The sequence below is a fragment of the Electrophorus electricus genome, chromosome 25 (assembly GCF_041902795.1).
Source record: "Electrophorus electricus isolate QZ-2024a chromosome 25, ASM4190279v1, whole genome shotgun sequence".
NCBI lineage: Eukaryota > Metazoa > Chordata > Actinopteri > Gymnotiformes > Gymnotidae > Electrophorus > Electrophorus electricus.
In genome coordinates this window covers 10,465,001-10,478,199 of record NC_137521.1, presented here as the reverse complement: position 1 = coordinate 10,478,199, position 13,199 = coordinate 10,465,001, and the positions used below count along the sequence as shown (strand labels likewise).

Here is a 13,199-nt window from a genome sequence, read left to right as displayed (position 1 = left end):
GTAAAAGCACAAATCTGAATTTGTAGTTTGCATTTTCTAGAGTCTGAAAACATACAAAGCCATTGGGCTCTCACAGCTGACTTCATCTGACCAGTGTTAAAGCTCTTGAATCATGTATAATTAGTGTATAATTAGAGCCTAGCTACATTGTTAAAAAGATTAAACAATTCATAGTTTTACCAAACTTCAACTAATAAGTTAACAGAAAGTAAAACAAAGAGGATTAGTGGTCTGAAAATTTGAAAGCAGCCAGGTTACTTGGTTTAAAACCTTTTATGGGCAATTATGTTAGGTGTGTGAAGCAATTCTCCACAATAGGTAGATAAATATTCTTTTTGTTGGGCACATATTAAATCTACTTCAAGCAGCAAAGATCCAAACCCAGAAATATACGTATAATGCACTGTTCTTGACATAGAACATATAGTCCCCATATGGTCAGACCACAGTTCCGTGAAGGCAATTACCCGTTATACTGCAATACCGTGGCGTTCCTCACATAAACCTCTAAAAATGTCTGCGGAAAGGGTAAAAAAGGAGGGATTTTAAAAATATTTTTCTTTATCAAGATGCTTTTGAACTTTCCATAGTGACATTAACGTATATAAGCCAGTCAGTGGAGATTTGATAGATTTGCCTTATGACAGTTTATGATAATGGAAAGCTTGACTTGTAAGATCAGCACTACACGGCATTGAAATTACACTCGTGTTATCATGCTGGCATGACAGAAACCGACAAGAACACATTTTATGGGTAACGGTTTTAACATTATTTAGACGGAAGCACATATATTTTATCAACAAGATGTAACGTACATGATTAAGGAACAGGACATCGCTAGGAAGCACATTTCTATACAGCGGCGGTTTCCTGTAATGTTTTTCCCTCTGGCTGCGGAAATGTGTATGGTGCTTTAATCTGCTCCAGCCCGTCCACAGCTTCGTGGCAAACAATTCGCTGTCTGGCGTTTTGGCTTTAATGCGTGTGAAGAACGAGTCCGTTTTTCGTCTAATGTTAGGGTTGAGCAGAAAATCTGGGCAGATGCACAGGCATCACTTTGCACCTCGGAAAATCTTCCTCAGTTAAAAATTGTCCAACGTGTTCGTGTCGTTATAGCAACTGCGCGAAAATAGAAGCACCCGTTTAACTCAGCAGCCCGGGCGTATACAGGTGAACTCTGCGAAGCCAAGACGCTTACAGCCCTTTCACGCCTCCTCCGACCATGGCTTAAACGTGGATGCCTCAAGGAGGACTTCGATCCTTAAGCCGAGAATCAGGACAAGGTCATTGAGTGTTCAAAGATGCCTGATGTTTTAATATTTAGCACCGTTTGCTACTGTTTATCTCGGGTTTTATTTTTTCTTCCATTTCAAACACCAACCCGCCACTAATATCTAAACGTTGGGAGACGGTGGCATTGTTACAGAACAAGTTTTACATAAAAAAACAGGAAGGTATACGTTAGAGACAAGGCGAGAGGCTATACAGCAATCTTTAAAAAAACACACACACACAAAAGGATAATGAACGCATTTCTAAGTCTGACTCAGCTAGTTGAATGGTACAGTGAAAACGGATAGATGTTAATATTTCCCCACCTCTGCTTTGCTCATGCCTGTGAAGTTGAAGAATTAAAGGGAAAAAAAAAACTCTGCAAGAAGAATTAAAGGAAAAAAAACTCTGAACATGCAGCCTACTGCTAGCACTGTTCACTCTGAAAAGCCCATCTGCCCTTTCCTGTTCCACAGTCACTCTAAATCAGCTCTCTTGCACAACTGGGCTTTAGGAAGCAGCTTTTAAGCAATTTCCACTGGTGGCATTGATCAATATTTCAGCTGGATGAGCCTCTGCAGTCTTTATGACAGATGTGGGATGTGGAGGCTGCTGCTGTTCTCCTGTCTGGCCAGCTGAAGACTGATGACAAACCTGCTCTTCACACAGCCGTGGACCGGAGAAACCTGGAGCAATAATATTTAGACAAATCACAAAAGGCCACCTGTGCAGAAGACTTGGGGCATGTGCGTGTGTGATTATATATATATATATATATATATATATATATATATATATATATATATATATATATATATATATATATATATATATATATATATATAAAATATAAATAAGATGAGGTGGGGAGAATGAGACAAGGAAGAGACACTAAATAAAAAGAGAGTGAGAGCAAGAGAGAGAGAGAGCGTGCGAGAGAATAGATGCATTAATTTATAAAAGCACTGGGACAGTGGGATTATTTTTCAGTCTCCTCTAAACTTAAATCTTCAGTAAATGCATTTTCTTGGTTGATGGTACCTAGGTGGGTCTTTCAGAATAGATCCCCCAAAGCACAAACCAGTGGTTGATATTCAGAGGAGCGAAACATTTTTCATAATTCAAAATAGCCTGTTTAAAATACACTCCCCTGTCACCAGTGACGAGGACAGAAATGCACAGAACCTCCAAACATTTTTCCCCTGTCAGTCAACCCCCCACCCCCACCCCCACACCTCCCCTCTGACACGCGCACACACACACACACACACACACACACACACACACACACACTTCCCATCTGCGCTTTCTCTAGGTTGTACCAGATTCTTTATAGGCTTCCTGTCACCTCACATCTGAATGATGTTGACATCATCAGCCTGTGTCCTTAGGTCCTCTGCATGGCTGTGAGTGTCCTCATCTCTAACAAAGCAAGTAAAAATAATCCTGTTTCACAATGATGAGCTTATTATTAGTCCCTATGTCACCAAGCAGTTCTACAACACAGTAGCGGCCCAAATTACCAACAAACATCTGAAGATGCTCAAATTAAATTGTAAACATTAGAGTGCAGGTGCAGATATGGTCAGCTGGCGGGCCAGGGGCAGAAAGCAAGACATGGGGTCGTTACTTCTACCCTAATTGGTTAACGAGCACTAATCCCAGTATGGTTTCCACAGCATGGCCAATTGTCAGCCAATCCTTGAGTTCCTATGCAAACACAACCTGCCAAACACACACACACACACACACACACACACACACACACACACACACACACACACACACACACACACACACACACACACACACACACACACACACACACACACACACACACACACACACACACACACACACACACCCTGATTGCACCAAGCTTGTACCCATCCGTTTAAACATATAATTGCACACAACAAACAACATAGTACCAATAGTTTAATATTAACAAAAAAAAAGTAAATATACAGCACAAGTAATATTTGAAGGCTAAAACAGCAATGACTACTGAAGCATTGAGTTTGCAGGGAGAGAGTAATGACTTGAGGAATTTTGGCATATTCCATAAACCAAAAAGATGAAGCCAATTAAAAATAAACCCAAAGCAAAAAAGCAGCCAAGCCCCTGTACACTGTAAAAGGCCTCTCGAAACTGCTGCTCTATGACCAGTCTTTGACTTGTCCATATCGCTGTTCATCACAGCTGTGGAAAGTGACTATTAATTGCAGACCAGCATTCTTGCACAGAGGTGCTTTATGTACGAGACCCTGTTAAAGGGATGTGCTACAAAATTTCAGTCCCAGCGTGAAAAACTGCGAACGTAATCAAAACGCTACAAGCTACACAATCTACAGTACTGTTCACACACACTACAATGGCAAAACGATCATTAATAGAACAAAAACAAAAACCCAAATCATGTGTCTGATGAAACCAAGAGCAACTAAAGATGGAGAAGGCAGAATTAAGCACCATGTCAGTTCGCCAACCTAAGGCTATTTGATCCACAACGTCTGTGTCGAAATGCTGATGAACAAAAAACACCACCAGTGTTTTTTTTAAAGAATATCCCTGATAAAGAGAACAAACAAATGAGTAAAGTGGAAGGATCACAAAAAAGGGAGGAAAAAGGTTCACAAAACCCAGGACAAGCCACAAGGAGACAAACACCTCAGGACGTCCACATGGCTATAAGTGGAACCAGTGCCTGCCCCCGTAGGCCTCCAGTAACCCCCCCACCAGTCCCCATTTTCCTTTAGAAAAACAAAATGAAAGACAAAATGCCAGGTCCGGCCAGCAGAGAGGCCCCATTCTTTCTGCTTCAATCGACCATGAACTACAGGAGCATTTCGAAGACCTTTGGAGAAACGCAAAAGGTCTTCATGCATCAGAATAGCCCAGATATAGTACCACCTCACAGTAGTGGGAGCTCATTTTAAAATGGTAGTAGTCCACGAAAAAAGTAAATCTGCACACTGGAACAAGAGTTAAGATTAATCGTGGCGTATGAATTTAAGAAAGATAAATAAATAAATAAATAAATAAAACCACTGATCATGTAACCTTTTTTAAGGCATGGTCAAAATCAGGGGGTGCTGGAGGGGTCACCAAGTCTAGTCCAGTAGGCTTGCTGCTCATTTCCCTCCAAGATCACACCTTATTTTACTTCCTGGGTTATTGTAAAAATGAATTACATGAGTTGCAAGCAGGGAATAAAAGCCACTGCAATTCTGTGACCCTCAGGTACCTGGCATGAAGCAACAGAGATTCTGTCTTGTTACCGGAATACCAGCGATTGCCGGGTTTTAAACATTATCAATACCTTTATTCTGCTGTAGTTTAACATGAAAGTTTAACACCCATGATTACAGTCAGATGACACCATATGGATGCATACCTGGCAATTCCTGAGACAAGACCACAGAGAAACAACTGGAACAGAAAGACAAATCACTCAGTCAATCTAGCGTTCTTTTCCCAGGTTAAAACAGTGTTTCCTGCATTTAGAGCCGATATAACCCATGCCTGAAATGGCTCATTTGACTGGAAAAGCTCTGACAAGGACCCATTATCTGTACAAATTGCCCTATTCTCTACAGCACTCGGGTGCTCTATTGTTCCTCTATGAGTCTTAAAGAGCAAGCCCCCTTCTGGTTTGTACATACATGGAATAATCCCTGCTGATGACCACAGGTACTGTCCAGGCCTTTCATACCCATTATGTTTGTATAATAATACATTCTGACGTGTCAAATAGCCATTAGCACGCAGCAGACGTCTGAAGGAGGAACTCGGACAAGCTCCGTCCCCAGCAGTTGCGTTATAATTACTGCTGTTCGTGTTTCCGCACACTGTTTCCATTACTTCTCCTTCATTCCGAGGAACGTTGATCCTGTACAAGAGCCACGAATAACCCATCACCGAACAAATGGCGGACGAAAGTCAATTAAAACCAAGGACCACATTCCAGTTTCAAAAACACTGCAAGTGCATTATAGTAAAAGCATTGTAACAGACTTAGCACTTGCCAGTGTTGGCGGTGTGTAGCTGCCCCACACCCACAAAACGCCCTCCCTCCCTGCCCTGGAGCAAGGCCAATATAACACCATTACTTTTAACCAACCCTGACAGTTCTCTCTATTCATATACACTCCATTTACTTCAATAATTAAAAGTAGAAAGACACTTATTCATTAATTATTAAAACTATCAATGGGATTGGAAAACCAATTACTTGGTCACTTGACATAAAGAGAGCCCTCTCAGAAAAACATAATATTCAATAAGAAATGAATATAACTTCAAATTATTTTCGAAAAACAAAAGGAGAACACGCAGTAGTATGTTAAGATATGCAATTCATTCACAGCATACCTATGTATGCTAAGGATAACAGTATTTAATTATAGGATTAATTACCACCTATTATATGCCCATGTTTATAAACGTACTACATGATTCAACTTTGGTCAATGGTTAAAAAAAGTAATTATATGCATCTCGTTACATGTGAGATTCCTTTTTTTCTTTGTGTGCTCAGGGAAGCTAGTGCAAATCTAACAATTTCATATTTTATGCTGATCTGAAATCAGTTTTAGATATTCCCTTATAATTATTATGGTTAGGCTTGACCATCAAAGGGGATGGTCCTAGGTCAGTGAAAAGACAACATCTACAGCCAGTTTTTAGGACATAAACCGGAAGCAGACTTTGTGCTGCGCTAATATTTTCTACATCCACACAGTTAAATTAGATTAACTGACTCAGTGTATTTCTCACACTAGCTGGTGTGATTACAGTCCCTTCAGTTGCATAATGCGACCTCATAGTGGACTGATTCATTCGCTACAAAGGTATTATTAATATTTAACCATAGTCTGCCTTTAGCAGTTTACACTGTTACAGTACCAGAGTTCTTGATTCGCAAAAGTAACCCACCAGATTCAAGGTTTTTTATGCAAAACGTGGGGGTTTCAGAATGGAGAATTCTTCAAAATCATCCTTGATTGATAAAATTCTTGTAGAGTCAGCAGAGTCTGAAGGCCAAAGCGAGCCTGGTGGATCCCGCAGAAACAGGCCAATAGACACATAGCATTGCATCTCCCCTGACGGGCATTCTGGGAGATGGCGAAGGGAGCCCAACTACAGACACTGCTGAAGAACGTCAAACGCTCCACCTCAGAGAATCCAGGTGTGGAGGGAGACACGGTGCAAGAAATTAAAAAAAATAATAATCTTAAAAAACACAACAAGTATTTTTGCATAAAGCGGCCAAGTGTGGAATCGGTTTCCTTCTCCTTCTCTCTCTCACTCTGACACTTTCACTCTGAAAGGATTCTTCAGAGGTGGATGACTTGGCCATTATCCGCTGAAGTGATGTGCAGGTGAATGGAAGTGCCTTTCAGCGGTGCAGTGCAGGAACTTTGTTCAGGATCTCGCCTTCGCCTTTTCAGCCCAGTGGATGAGAAGCAGCTGAAGTTGCCCCCCAGCCAGAGGAAAGTAAGAGGATATTAAAAGAATGCCTAGAAACTGAGAGGGGGAGGGAGGGAGGAAAGAGAGAGGGATGAAGGGGTGGAGGTGGAGAGGGTGAGGTAGAGAGAGATAGGGTGGAGGGAGGGAGGGAGGGAGAGAGAGAGAGAGGGAGGAAGAGACACTGGGTTTGGCGCCTCATCGGTGAGTTCATCGGTGAGCAGAGGAGTCCAGCTGGGCTGGAAGAACTCTGCTCTGGACGTCCTTATCTTTTATAGTGGCTCGGAGCGTCTGCGAACATGTATTTGAGTCTGTAGGCTTCGGCCAGGAGTAGCCCCACTTCCTCATTGCCCCAGTGTATCGTGGGTAGGTTCTGCAGGAGCATTAGCAGGCCCTGGAAGAGAAGAGACTGGGCATGTTTTCAAGACGCAGGGCCTGGCTGCTTCATCGCTGTGGTACGCAAGTCCATGTGCTAGCAAGGTGCACATTTCAGCCCAGAAATCAGTATTAAAATCTGATGAAATTATTTGTTTTCAATAAATGTTTAATGTTTCTTTAAACCCTGAAGTAAGAAGGCAATGTAAAGATCCCTTGACACATGGTTAGTATGTGTCTTGAGTTGAGACAGTGTGTGTGTGTGTGTGTGTGTGTGTGTGTGTTTCCAAAAACCATTAAACTCTGCTCTGAAGGGAGGATGAAGGGATTAGATAGAGTGCAAAAGGAGAGATTCCCTGACCGAAAAGGGGCAGAGAGAAAAAGGCACAGAAGGAGCAGAAAGAGAAGAACAGAAGAGCTCTGTGGTTCAGAGATCTCTGAGGTGCACCAAGCCGCTGGGGTGTGAAATGCAGTTACAGCAGCCCTGTTCCAGTGCAGCAATTACTATAGAGAATCAATTACTGCAATTAGCACCAGCTGGGTGATGGTACTGTGAGTTCAGCCCATAAGTGTATGATGTGTTTAACACACACAGGAGGTGCCCACAAAACAGCCACACGTTTCTGATGCACAAAATGCATCAGACACACACACACACTCACATCCACGCGAGTACCTGAAAGTCCAGCATAGAGAGAATCTCTTTGCGCCACTTGATGAGGAAGGCTGCGCAGACATACAGGTGGAAATGGGAGAAGCCCTCCGACTCAGCCTGTAGCATCACACACACACACACACACACACACACACACACACACACACACACACTTCAGTCTCTTTGAGAGAACTTACAAAAAGGTCACTTCTCTGAGATCACAGTCATCTTACATGCATATGCAGTCAGCCTGTGAGTGTATGCATTAGGTACTACTGCCTGAAAGCTCACAAGTGTGATGTCCATATCTCCAGCTTATTACAGCAATTTATTTAGCATTAATCTCATTTATATACATCAAGAGAACGAATCATGTCAATTATGGCTGTCACAACCACTAGTAATAAAGATATTGTAGTGTAGTGTGTTCTGTCTCTCAAGACGCGCACGCATGCACTTCTCTCTCTACTTGTTGGATACTGTGCAGTACCCTCAGCCACTTAAGGGGAGGTGCCTGGCTATAAATAGGTTTGTTCTTGTTTTGCTCTTTGCATTCTTTTTTCTTCTCCCTGAGCAGTGAGTGTAAGAAACAGAGAAACAAAGAGTGAGAGTGTGAGAGGTGAAGCAGGGAGAGAAAGCAAGCAAGAAGGTAGTGCATGAAACAAGAGGAGCATGTTTTGAATCTCAGATGAAAAAAGCAATGTACCAGCAGCAGCTCAGAGAGACAGAGAGGTAAGGTAAAGCAACTGAGCTGGGGCAGAGAGAGACACAGAGAGAGAGAGACAGACACACACACACACACACACACACACACACACACAGAGAGAGAGAGAGAGAAGGCATCAGCCAAGCATCCCACTTTTGTTAAGAGGCAGAAAGGTATGTGAGGAGGGGCCCAGGCAGAGTCATTCCAGAACCCTCGATCTCGAACGGAGCCCAAGCAAGATGGAGGTGCTACATCATCCCTGACAGACAGCAGCACGGCGTTCCTATTTGTCTTCGCTCTCCCTTGCTTCCCCTCATCCGAGTGTCGCGTGAGGCGCTAATTGATCTTGTGGGGGCAGCCTTTAGTATTCCAGGCCCAATGTGCAATTTTGAGAGAGAGAGAGAGAGAGAGAGGGAGGTAGAGAGAGAGAGGGAGGGAGGGAGGTAGAGAGAGAGGGGGATAAGAGGTAGTGGAGGTGGATGTCTCAGCCTGTGCCCAACTGCTCCATATCAGAGCTCCACTCTTCCGAACAGCCACTGCAGTTCAGAACAGCAACAACTAAAATCTTTAACGTGGAGAGAATGTTTTCCCAAGAATCCGAACTGCATCCTCCCTTTATGTCAAAGACTTGAGGATAATCCAATTATCCATGAAATTATCTGGGTGTTCACATGGCATTTCTCTATGGCTTTACAGTACCCACAAATATAAAGATATGTTAAAACAACCCTCCCTGTATTCTTTCTTCAAAAATGAGAAACTGGAAAGGGGGCAGAACTGCTGGGGAGAAGTAGGCAAGGAACGATAGCAGAAACAGACAAATGAAGAGAGAGAGAGAGAGAGAGCGAGAGAGTGAAAGAGATTGTGCATCAAACATCCAAACACAGAGGGAAGGAGAAAATAAAAAATACAAAAATGGCCATAACATTATAATGAAAAGAATTTGGACTGAAGGCGAGTGTTGTGGGTTCCTCTTAACCAACAGCCCTTCGATCGGACTCCCGGTAGAAGATGGAGCACAGCGAACACGATAATCGGCATCATGGCTGCCGTTGCTCTACAGCGGGGCCTTTCACACACAGCCACAGTTTTGTACCCTGCACGTTTTGGCACCACTGTTATCACCCTGACTCATTCAAAGCAGAGTAGCTAAGGGTGTAACAAAAATCTGACGTACCGAAAAAACGGAGAAACAAAAGGGTGTGCTACAATTTATAGCTGCACCCATCAGTACACCCCTCATCCTCCCGAGGGTCTGTCATATACTACATAAGGTTTTATATGAACCAGTGCAGGTTTCTGTATTGTTTATAGCTCACTAGCACTTGATTATAGGTGTACATTACTTCACTCTTATTCAGAGCCACTTGTGTATATTTATCAATATGACAGTGTGTGTTCTCTCTGGGAACTGAACCCATGACCTTGAGCACTTTCTCAACAGGTTGTGTGAAAGGTAGGTAGGCCCTCACTGACTACTTTCAGAGCTTTCTGATGGCTTCTGCTTAAGCAGTGCCTGAGAAATTCAATGGGAAATTCAAATTTCCTGCTCTTGGAGCTACATCCCCGTGTGTGTGTGTGTATTTATATATATGATTCAGTACTATGGCATGCCTATCAGGCAGCTTCTGTACTGTGGTCACAGCAGGTGGTTCCTGAAACAGCCTACAAGAGGTATAGGAGCTCAGTACAGCATCACAGCACATGCAGCGACCCAACTGCCACGTCCACTGGGGGTGTCCTGCCCCACGGCATGGTTGGCAGGTGAAGACACCTCACTGGGTCGGGTTCACCAGCCATCTCTGACATCCACGTGGTGTATATGGAGAGCATCAGGGGTGCTCTCCCTCACTCCCACACGGCCTGTTAACAACGCTGCTCTCTAGACACAGGCTGCAGCGCGTCAGGGCCATGGCCTTTAGAATGAAGACCCGTTTCTTCGCACAGCCAGCCGGACTGCTGAACAGGTCTGGGAATAGACGCTTCACAGTGAACGCCTGGCTCAGCTCTGCTCACGCACACATTTACACTACCAGGCACCACACACCTGAAATGAACACCGTGCTCACTTTAGTCTGTACACAAATGTCTGCTACTTTGACAATGTCTAGTCTGCTAGGATACAGCCAACGTTCATTGTATAATACTGCAGAACAGCAATTCACTCAGCCCACTGTCTACCATCCAGTGATCATTTCATCTACGGCACAGAAACTATACAGCTTATTAATAGTGTTGGGTACAGTTCAAAGCCTGTATCGAGGCTTGTATTTGCTGTCTGGTCACCTTGCTCATGTCAAATGAAAAACAATATTTGGTTCACCACTCAACACATCTGTGGTGAGCAGGAATAAAGTTGGTTTTGACTAACGAGCACGAATCTGTGACTCCGACAACAGATCGACACGCTGCCCATGCGTTCTGAACAAGCCCACTACTGGACATCCACTGCACTCACTGCTGGATAACCAACAGTTTTTGCTTAGGCCTTGATTTCTGTCCTTCGTTTATACACATCCTCATCCAATATCAGCCATGTCAGGAGGTGGAAGCCATGCGAGAAAAACTTTTAAAGAGAGGAAGAAAAGAGAAAATAACAGCGAGATGTAAAAATAGACCAACAAGAAAGGGGCATCTATCAAAAGTGTGGTTCTGACACACCACAAGAAAAAGCAGAATCCAAACGAACAGAGAACCTTCTCTCCAGGACATGGCTTTTGTTTTTTGTTTTTTTTTTACTTTTTGCTTTTAACCACCTATAAAAAGGTTTCTCTTTTGCACCATTATAGTTGGGTAAAAAAAAAAACAACAACAAACAACTCATTTATCAAACATCTAAGTGGAGCTCTTTGTGCGAGGTCCAGTTTCTTGGAGTCCTTTTTCAGTGAGAAATGAGGTAACTGAAATGAAACTGAGGGCCAATTACAACGCAAAGTACAAACTTGATCAGCTCTGAACACAGAACTTATAGCTGGAGTCAGCCAAAGATCAGCTTACAGACTCATTTCAGAGGCAGCTTGACCAGAGCTGGGTCAAACACTGGAGGCTGATACCTTGGCACTAGAATCTAGTTAATTCATTAATTAGTTAGTTAATTAAGTCTAGTTAGAATCTAGGTAATTTGTTAACTGCACCAACCAGTGATGTCCACCCCCATTGTACTCCAGTGAATTGAATTATTAGGTTTATTCCTAGCAGTAACATACTAGCCATACTGGCCAAGATTTTAATTAAGATTATTTGACTGTATTAAATTTCCTTATAAAGTATTTGCAAAGTACCTAAAAAGTGCTATATAAAGTTATTATTATTACTACTCCTACTACAACTACTACTAATCAGGGAAAAAAGCTGTTATTTTTGGAGATTGGGAGAAAAGTCCATTCCCTCTTATACTGTTCCACCATTCCACCGCAGCGCTGCTTTTAAAAACATGTATTCACATAAGAAGAGATTAAGGTGAGACAGAGAGTAAGTGGTCATGCAGAGACCTTAATCCCTACGGACAGTTGATAATAATTACAGATACAGTCACTAGCACAGCAACCTGGGGTTCTGAGTGAGGTTCAGACAGCCAGAACAGGCAGTGGCCATTTGGGGGCGGGGCTAGAGTGAGGGGGCGGAGCTGCAGGATGTGGTACCTGGTAGGTATCCCACAGGCGGATGGTGCAGCGTAACGGGAGCTCCCTCATCAGCAGGTTGTTCATCCAGCGGAAGGCGAACTGCAGGTACTCCACCTCGCATCTTCTGAAGTGCAGGTGCACGTCCTCTGAGTTCAGGAGAGACAGCAGGACACGCCTTTCAGCTTGGAAAACAAAACAAATCCCCACAACTCATGCAAACCCCTCTGACTTTGAGCTGGTTTCTAGTTGCCGAAAAACTCTGATATTTATAAGAAACCCTGCTGGTTTTTGATCTACAGCCAGCATCAATTTCTAGGTCTACCTGTCCCACCAAATTTAGATTACAGCCTTCCAGAGTTCTATATAATTACATCTGACAGGAAGTGGAGTGGGAAGTGGAAAGCGCAGGCTCGGAGCTTTGGGAATAGGCACATTTAATATATATAAAGCTTCCCTTCAACAGGGAAAGAAACTAAAAGGATGGCATTGTGAACGAGGCCGTATCGACACACTCGTGACGGATATTGACTGAAGTCTGAGGCAGCTCCATGAGAGAAGAACCAAAACCAAATCCATCAGAATGATAATGGATACTCTTTACATAGCCAAAGCAATATAAACCTCTTATATATTAAAAAAAAAAATCCAACTTAAAAATTCAAAGAGGTTTTGCTGTCGAATGTTCTTAGTATATATGTTTTGCATTGCAAGGGATCCTGAACAGTCAGCACATATATAGTGAATAAAAGGTTTAACATTTAATCGTAAATTTAAATTCTCTCTGAAATTTCGCCTGTCGGGCTGTGTAAATCTCTCCCTCCGAGAGAGATCGTCCCGCTTTCTTATTCCGTTCTTGTCCGAATACCTCTCCTTTGCTCCCTGTCCCTGCTCTCGTTCACGGCATGATCATGAAGATGTACAGATGTATGGATTGCTCTGCCCTTCTCCCTGGAGACACCATAGCACGCCATCGTTCAGCGCCAAGGAGCCAACTCTTGTGACGAACAGACCCTTTCAGCTCCTTTTCCTCAGGTCTAAAATAAAATCCTCATTGGCCAATGATGAGTGTAATGGCGCTATACTAAGCACACAACAG

General features: G+C 43.1%; 1 protein-coding gene across 7 annotated transcripts in view; it reads right to left on the bottom strand.

Moving 5' to 3' along the window:
• Window positions 1-320: 320 nt before the first annotated feature.
• Window positions 321-13,199, bottom strand: part of tbc1d22b (TBC1 domain family, member 22B) — a 37,599-nt gene continuing 24,720 nt past the window's right edge. For 3 of the 7 annotated variants that reach the window (XM_027009983.3, XM_081707556.1, XM_081707557.1), the window contains exons 11-13: window positions 12,122-12,249; window positions 7,796-7,891; window positions 3,201-7,138 (exon numbers count right to left, since the gene is read on the bottom strand). In XM_027009983.3, the coding sequence (XP_026865784.2) occupies window positions 7,010-7,138; window positions 7,796-7,891; window positions 12,122-12,249 (353 nt within the window). In that variant the 3' untranslated portion in view covers window positions 3,201-7,009. Of the gene's footprint in view, window positions 1,962-2,628; window positions 2,698-3,200; window positions 7,139-7,795; window positions 7,892-12,121; window positions 12,286-13,199 lie in introns of those variants that run through there. The other 4 variants (XR_014119874.1, XM_081707558.1, XM_081707560.1 and 1 more) reach the window with 4 other exon arrangements.